General features: G+C 47.2%; 2 protein-coding genes across 2 annotated transcripts in view; both read right to left on the minus strand.

Annotated features, from left to right (window-relative positions):
- Positions 1-8,735, minus strand: part of LOC108788099 (zinc finger protein 62 homolog) — a 949,422-nt gene that overhangs the window by 923,543 nt on the left and 17,144 nt on the right. The gene's annotated exons all lie outside the window — the stretch shown is intronic.
- Positions 1,548-8,735, minus strand: part of LOC108788080 (gastrula zinc finger protein XlCGF26.1-like) — a 14,043-nt gene continuing 6,855 nt past the window's right edge. Inside the window, exon 4 of the mRNA XM_018557813.1 lies at positions 1,548-2,173. Coding sequence (XP_018413315.1) covers positions 1,551-2,173 — 623 coding nt within the window. The 3' untranslated portion in view covers positions 1,548-1,550. The remainder of the gene's footprint in view (positions 2,174-8,735) is intronic.

The raw sequence follows: 8,735 nt of genomic DNA on the forward strand, positions 1-8,735 counted from the left end.
TTTCCCCCCCCCCCCCCCCCCCAATGGAGAATGGCAGACCTGCAGGCTGCATACAAGTGATCTCGTCATCCCCAGCTGTTGTCAACAAGCGGCTGTACATTTAGCCCTGCTTGCCCAAAATGTAGATAACAACTACCCGCCAGTTGCCCGGAGCTGCTTTTCCCAGGCTTCGGGAGATAGGAATTCCACACCACTGTTGCCCCTTTACTCCCTGCTGCCCCGTGGCGGGGCCTTGGGGGAAATCCAACCCTGGGTATAAGGCCGGTCTGGTCAGTACGAGGAGGACGCAGACGCCTTTGCATGTGCCTGTAGGAGACCGGTGCTTTCCAAGCAAGGCTTCAGGCCTACGTGTGTGTTCTTCACGGAGTTCTTGCACGCCCGTTGTCTGCACATCCAGTACTGGCGCCAAATGGGCAATTTAAGGTCATACCCCTCCTGGATTTCCTTCTGAAGGGTCATCAGCTGCCTTGACCTCCATGGATAGGCTCTTTGCTCCTGCTCTGATTCCTGCTGCTGAACTTGACTTAATTTCTGGACTACACATCTGCCTGCTGCGCTTGTACCTTTGCTGCCCACCAGTTACTGGCCCTTGGCTCTGTCTGACCGGCCCCTGTCTGCCTAATGGATTCAGCACCTGTTACTCTCCCCCACAAGGCCAGCTCCTGTTGTAGTCAGCGGCTTTCACTTCTCCATGTGACAAAGTCCTGCCACGAGGACAGACATGGCCCAGGTTGACACATGGCCCCTCTGTTGCCCATGTGTCGCCCTGGCCAGAGACATAAGAGACTCTGCTATGGTTTGTCATGAGACCTTTATTTCATTGATGTAACACATTGCTTATCTTTGTATAACTCATGAGCGGGCGGTTAGTGCATGTCAAGGCTTGATCTTCAATATTACCTCACGGAAGAAAGGACAATAAAGTGGCAAGTGAAGGAAAAAACGACGATATCATCAATGTGTGCAAATCAAACATATATTTAGAAGAAATACTTCTTGTATAGAATAAAATAAAAAGAATAGATTAAAACATCTGAAATGTAAATGTCTAATTTGGGTGGGCTGACCCCTTCAAGTGGGCTGACCCCTTCAAGTGGGCTGACCAGGGCCATATTTCCCACATGGTCAACCAGAGGGGCAGCAGGGGCATGGAGTTCCTATCTCCCGATGCCCGGGATATGCAGTGCCGGGCGCCGGGTGGGTAGTTCTTTTCTACATTCAGCCCAGCTTTGGGCAAGCAGGGCTAAATGTACAGCGGGGAAGCCGCCGCTTGTTTTGTCCAAGTGATCCCGGTGATGTTGCAGTCAGCAGGACTGCCTGTCCCAATTCGGGGGCGCGGTTGGCGAGTAGGGGGGCACATTGAGGAACCTGGCCTTGGGGGCAGCATAGAGAGTAAATCCGGCCCTGGAGTTGACCCCTTCAAGTGGCCTGACCCTTTCAAGTGGGCTGAATCCTTCAAGTGGGCTGAACCCTTCAAGCTGCACCATCTTTGTTGCATGACTGGTCCACAGATGAAACAATTCAGCCTCCGGAGGTTCTTTTTAGCCGTCTCAGCTGCTGTGTCTTTTCTGGTGGATAATAAGTGTGGTTTTCTGAGCAAAACATTTCCAGCACTTGGGGCAGGAAAACGGCTTTTCACCGGTGTGGATCCTCATGTGCTTATCAAGGTTCCCTTTACTCGGGAAGCACCTGCCGCACTCGGAGCAGGAAAAGGGCTTCTCGCCGGTGTGGACCTTCTGGTGCGCCTTGAGTTGCCATTTGAACATGAAGGACTTTTCACACTCGGAACACGAGAAGGGCTTCTCCCCGGTGTGGATTCTCACGTGGCGAATCAGTGCCGTTTTGTGCGTGAAGGACTTCTCGCACTCGGAGCAGGAAAAGGGCTTCTCTCCGGTGTGGATTCTCTGGTGGACCGTGAGTTGCGATTTGTGGGTGAAAGATCTTTCACACTGGGGACACGAGAAGGGCTTTTCCCCGGTGTGGATTCTGTGGTGCCGAATAAGTTCCGCTCTCCTTATGAAGGACTTTGCGCACTCGGAACAAGGGAAGGGCTTCTTGTCGGTGTGGCCTCTCTGGTGTATCGTGAGTTGCGATTTGCTGCTGAAAGACTTCTTACACTCAGAACACGAGAAGGGCTTCTCCCCGGTGTGGATTCTCTCGTGTCGAATGAGCTCTGAATTCTTTATGAAGGACTTCTCGCACTTGGAACACGATAAGGTTTTTTTACTGGTGGGCATTCTCTGGTATACAACCAGGTTGTGAGATGATTCTTCGGGGCTGGAAGGATCTGGTGATTTATCGGCACTGCGAAAGCTTGGTTGGAAACTTGTAATAAGAGTATGAGATTTGTCTTTGGAGTCCTCAGAACTAAACTGATCTGGTGATCTTACCATATGGTTACGTTTGTGATGTATGTTTTGAGTAACGATGGTTACTCCTGGAGAATGTTGTGCCATGGCTTCATCTTCTTTATTATAATGTCCAGATAAGATAAGACGTCCATCTGACATAATCCAGCCATTGTGTCCTCCTGTTGGGAATATTTTTTTATTAATGAAAATACAAATTAATAATAACATGTTCAAGTTTTGCAGTTAGAAGTCATGTTGGTCTAGAAATCAACTGTTCCCCAGATCTTTGGCATGGAATTAGGTACATTGATAACACCAACACAAGGTTAAAAATCAGATATGGTGTACAATGCAACCAAAGCAACTATGGCACAGTAGGCCAAGATTTACATACATGACATTGTTATGGCAAGGAATAGAGGTGGACCTTCCTTCACCTCGTTTGTTGGAGAAATTACGTTATATTGAGGAACAGAGATGGACCTTTCATATGGTGTACAGTATCTCCTCCTCATTTGTAGGAACATGACGTTATATTGAGGAATGGAGATGGACCTTCATATGGTGTACAGTATCTCCTCCTCATTTGTAGGAACATGACGTTATATTGAGGAATGGAGATGGACCTTCATATGGTGTACAGTATCTCCTCCTCATTTGTTGGTCACATGACGTTATATTGAGGAATGGAGATGGACCTTCATATGGTGTACAGTATCTCCTCCTCATTTGTTGGTCACATGACGTTATATTGAGGAATGGAGATGGACCTTCATATGGTGTACAGTATCTCCTCCTCATTTGTTGGTCACATGACGTTATATTGAGGAATGGAGATGGACCTTCATATGGTGTACAGTATCTCCTCCTCATTTGTTGGTCACATGACGTTATATTGAGGAAAGGAGATGGACCTTCATATGGTGTACAGTATCTCCTCCTCATTTGTTGGGGACATGACGTTATATTGAGGAATGGAGATGGACCTTCATATGGTGTACAGTATCTCCTCCTCATTTGTTGGTCACATGACGTTATATTGAGGAATGGAGATGGACCTTCATATGGTGTACAGTATCTCCTCTTCATTTGTTGGTCACATGACGTTATATTGAGGAATGGAGATGGACCTTCATATGGTGTACAGTATCTCCTCCTCATTTGTTGGTCACATGACGTTATATTGAGGAATGGAGATGGACCTTCCATATGGTGTACAGTATCTCCTCCTCATTTGTTGGTGACATGACGTTATATTGAGGGATGGAGACGGACCTTTCATATGGTGTACAGTATCTCCACTGCATGGTATAGTAAGATAGGTAAGTCAATCATAATCTTATAAACAACATTGGATATTTTTTCCATCATGTCACAACAAGCCAATTTTATTATTTCAACGTACGAAACCCTTACCTGTGCTGCTGATATCTAGAGAAGATTCCTCCTTGGCAATTGCCTTCATCATTTCAACTTCCTTCATAGACGGGTGATTCCCACTTACATATATCTCTTCTTCCTCTTTAACCTCTGTTTTGATATCAAACATTTCTTCCGTCTGAAATCCCCAAATGATTGTGACAGTAATATCCTTAGACTACGTAGAAGAATGTAATCCAATACAGTTTAGAGCCAAGTTTGAGTTTGGCAAGCTTAGCTCAATCTACCTGCTTATGGTGAGGGATCTCATGATGTTCCTGTGTGGAATCCCGGGAATACAGAGGACGGGGACATCTCCCTGGTGGGTTCCTCTTACTGGATCCATCTGTAGGAAACACACACACTGACTGAATACATTGTTTCTATGTGTGTATCAGATGATGGGGGATGTAGGTCGACCCTCCGTACTGCTCTCTCCTCTTACCCGGTGATGTGAGGGGCGGCTCATTCTCCATCACCATGTCCTTGTAGAGATCCCTGTGTCCTTCTAGATACTCCCACTCCTCCATCACATTATACTCTTCCTCTTCTTCTTTTATCTCTTCTTTGATACGAACATTAAAATTGATCATGTTTCCACTCTGCATGTGAATGTAAAACAAATTGGTTAAAATTCTTCTTCCACGGAGACATCCTGGCACCTTCTAGGAACCTGACACACACAATGATACAGTCACCATCCAGACACACCCCTTGTCTGTTCCTGGATCATGTCCCAGAATTCCCGGCACCGCTCACCTTTCCCATCAGCAGCTCGATGATCTTTTGGGTGACTTCTAGAATCTTCTCTTCATTGTTTCTTTCTGGGACCAGTAAGGAACGTAGAGGGACCATAATTGAGTTCTGTCCATCTCCCAATGTCTTTTTCACAACTATGTCATCCTGGGAAGAGAGATAACCAATCACTGTATAGATTTCCTATTGAAGTTGCAGCTTGCCGCCATTACCATCCCTCTTTGCTATAATCTGATTGATGTTTCTTCCCATATTTGCAAATCATCCTTTAAGCTCTTTCCAGTCACATTGTATCAGTCACTACTCTCGTAAGACAATATCAATCACAGTGCAGGACACCCAACTGCAACTTCCTACATGTATGGTCCCTCCGATCTAGAGAGGGCCTAGTTTGTGGTGGTGGAGGTGGTGAGGACGAAGAGGAGATGCTGAGCCAGACGGAGAGTAGGGCTGCAGTGTACAGGTAATCAGGGCTGGATTTCCCACAAGGCCAACCGAGGACCGGCCTCGGGGCAGCAGGGAGTAGAGGGGCAGCAGGGGTGGGGAATTCCTATCTCATGATGCCCAGGACATGCAGTTCCGGGCGCCGGGCAGGTAGTTGTTTTCTACATTTAGCCCTGCTATGGGCCAGCAGAGCTAAGTGTACAGCAGCGAAGCCGCCGCTTGTTTTTTACAAGTGATCTCGGCGATGTCACTGAGATCACTTGTATGCGGCCTGCATACGGGCAGGGCGCATTGAGGAACCTGGCCTTGGGGCAGTCAGCAGAGAGAGTAAATACGGCCCTGCAGATAACATCAAGCTGTGCGCAGGCAGGTTGTCTATTGTGGCCGACCCCCAAACACTTGGACGTCATCTCTACCAAAAAAAGCCTACAGGACAGCTGTGAGATTTGCACCTTATGAGCCCTGTGCAGAGCAGCAGCATCCTGTCACCCTAAGGCCCCATTCACACTGAGCGATTTATCGCGCGGTAATTCCCACGATATCGCGGCTATTTACCGCGCGATATCGCTCTCCAATGCATGGCAATGGGGCTCTGTCCGTCGCTGTCGCGGGTTGTGCGTCGCTACAGCAGGACCCTTTTTGGAGCGGATTTTGCCGCGATTCTAGCTTGCTCAATGCAAGCATTTGCGCGATATCGCGCAAAATGCAAATCACGCAACAAACGCGCAATTTGTAAATCGCTCAGTGTGAATGGGGCCTAAGATGTCTACAAAAATGTGTTGAAAAGGAACATAAATATATATTGATAATAATAATAATACAAATAATAATTAAATAATTAAAAAAAAATATTAATAATAAATATATTAACAATAATAATATGGATCGCACTCTGCTCCATTCACTTCCTGCAACAATAGTGCCCATCCCCCCCCGCCCACTATGGATAAAAGGCAGGCTCTTCTGCGATTGGTTCTTCCCAGCCATTTTGTTGTAGCTCGGAAGACCTGGAGGAAGCACTGTTCCTGGGGTCAGCTTATAAAATCCACCAAAGGTTGCCATCTGCTGAGAGCAAGATGAAGTTCTAAGGCATGGAATATGTTCATGTAGTTGTATGCCAACATGTCTTCATATATGGGCTACAACAATATGGCTGCCAACAGGAGCTACAATAATATGGCTGCCACCAGGAGCTACAATAATATGGCTGCCACCAGGAGCTTATCCTCATTGGTTACCTACAGGGAAGTGAAATGGGTACTTAGTGTTCTAGTCCGGAGCTGCTCCAATGGAAGGAAGGGAGGAAGACTGAGGAATTGTCTACCAAAGACACTTCCAGGACTTCTTCTAAATCTCCACACGTCAATCACTGGTTACCCCTTCTGACCTCCATGTCACTACTGTTTTGCAATAATGTGGAGATCAAAGGGATTTTGTATGTGTCAGAGAGCCACAACCTGGGAGCTGCCCCGCAGCTCGACATCCACACCATCAGTGGGTCTGGTGAAGACCAGGAGGCTCCTTAGAACCTGCTACTCTGGAACACCTACGTTTATTGTGCGGTAACACTGTCCCTGCGTTTTAGAGACCTGTATCCCTGCACGATCCTAATTTAGTCACAATATACTGCTCCGCAAGACCCGGAGTTTACGATTCCTGGTGCTCCGGCGCCCAAATCGTGATACCTCTGCTTTGTGGTACTTCAGACTCCTGGGAGTAAGAAAGTCTGAGCACTCATCCCGGGACTGTTAGGTAAGAGAACCCTTGCAACAACTTTCCCACTCCCCCGGCTCTACAAATTCTTGTAAAGATATCCTAGGACTGGACTGCCTTCTATCTGGAGAGTAAGTAAAACTGCTTGTTCAGCGGAATGTTCTTCACTTAGAAAACCCATAACCTTCTACGAAGGTCAAGTTCCAACTAGTCGTCCTCGTATCGATGCCGGTGAAGAACAAGTAATTGGGATCGGTGGGAACACAACAAGAGTCCACACTATGACTTTATTTTATTCCTGTCACGCAATGCATATCTCTAACATAAGGAGGAAGAACAGTCCGAGACCCCACCATTGTTCCCTGAGAACTTCAATAATAAAGATGGAAATCCAACCAAAACGTTTTGGTTTTTGTTCAGTAGGTTTTATTATTTCTCATTTAGCAGTGGGACAATCAGCCGTGCAGTTCTGCAGACGTAGTACAGCCGTGTAAGCACAAGAAGCTCACAGTGTAAACAATTGTCAAAATGGCTATCAAGGAATAGAATGGACATGTAAAAGGTGCAGATCCAGAGAAAGAGACCCTGACGTGGTGTCCCCGAGCAGTGGACCCCAATAGATTAAACCAGCCAGTATATGGTTTTCCAGACCTTGCCTATTGATTGTTTTGCCACTGTAAGAACTGTAGAAGGGCGTGGCAATGCCACAATGTAATTTGGCAACGTTACCCCCAGGAACACTCAGTTAGAAGGGCTAAGAGGTTCCACAATCTTTGCAGAGGAGGAACTGGCTGTTCAGTTCCTTCCAGGTTTTCCGGACTATAGTGGGTTGGGATCTCCAGTCCTGGGGCCGGGTGTTGCCCGTGGCCAGGTTGGGCTGATTAGGTGGCTGAGAGCAGCCTTATTAGGAAGCCAGCCCAGTGCTCAGAGGGAGAGTTGTGGGTGTGCAGGAGGCACACGACCACAGGCAGACTCTGCTGCGTGAGTGAGAACAAGGGACACATCCAGGAAGGCTGGAGAGGTCCAGAGGGTTGGTGACCATGAGATACCTGTCGGGGAGACAGTGACCCACGAGGGGTGAATACTAAAAGGCTCGGAGCTGAGGAAAGCTGCTGAGGACTGTATTTCCAGGGAAAGTCCTGGGACTATCACACTGGGAGTGTATGGGACAGCCAGATGTCGGTGAGACCAAAACACGATGCGTTTATGAGAGTCCAATGAACTGTTATGAGAAAAGCAAGTTATGTTGTGAAGTTCATGGACTGTTGACCTTTTGAATGAATAAAGACCGTCCTTTCTATGTTAAAGTCGGCTTCAGGAGTGGTCACTTAGCGCTTACCATTGTGCTATATTCCCCAAACTATCACAGAACATTCGATCAGCCCGGATGGCAATCCCTCCCACAGGATCCAGCGGGCATGATAGTCATCTAATCTGCCCGACGTGTTTCGTCATTATGACGTCCGGATGAGCTTGGCTCCCTGAGAGAGAATATCTCAATAGTGGATTCTTGGTCACTTGATGTGGATTTCCTCCATTGGAGTTCATCTCCTGGGGCGATGGAGAGGGTAGGTAGCCACTGAAGTAGTATGTAGGCAAAGAGCACTTCCACTTGTGCAATAAAGAATGTGTTGATAGCCAAGTACAACTTTCATAAGCGGAATTCGTGCAAAATGATAATAGGGTTGCTCGTGAGACCCTGTCTTCCAGTCTTAAATCTTATTGGCGTATATTCTAAGTCTGGTGTGCTAATGTGTGAGCAAGCAGTGTGTCTTGCTTGTTGCCCATTATGTAATATGTATGTTCAACACTTCTGAGCTGTTTTCCAGCTTCATCTGCCAAAAAAAGCTTCCTGTTCCAGCCTGGCCTTCTCGAGGTCTTCCAGTGCCACTAGTAGCTCCGGCTACCATAGAGTTGAGTTGAACTGTTGAAGATGCTAATGGAACGTCCATACACAGAAGGTGCCGAGAGCCTTTGGAATGCAACTGCCCTTGGCAATCTGACACAAGTACCCCCCCCCCCTCATAATGTGTTGTTTCACTTTTGCGTGTT

The sequence above is a fragment of the Nanorana parkeri genome, unplaced genomic scaffold (assembly GCF_000935625.1).
Source record: "Nanorana parkeri isolate BGI_ZX_2015 unplaced genomic scaffold, ASM93562v1 scaffold305, whole genome shotgun sequence".
NCBI classification, from domain to species: Eukaryota; Metazoa; Chordata; class Amphibia; order Anura; family Dicroglossidae; genus Nanorana; species Nanorana parkeri.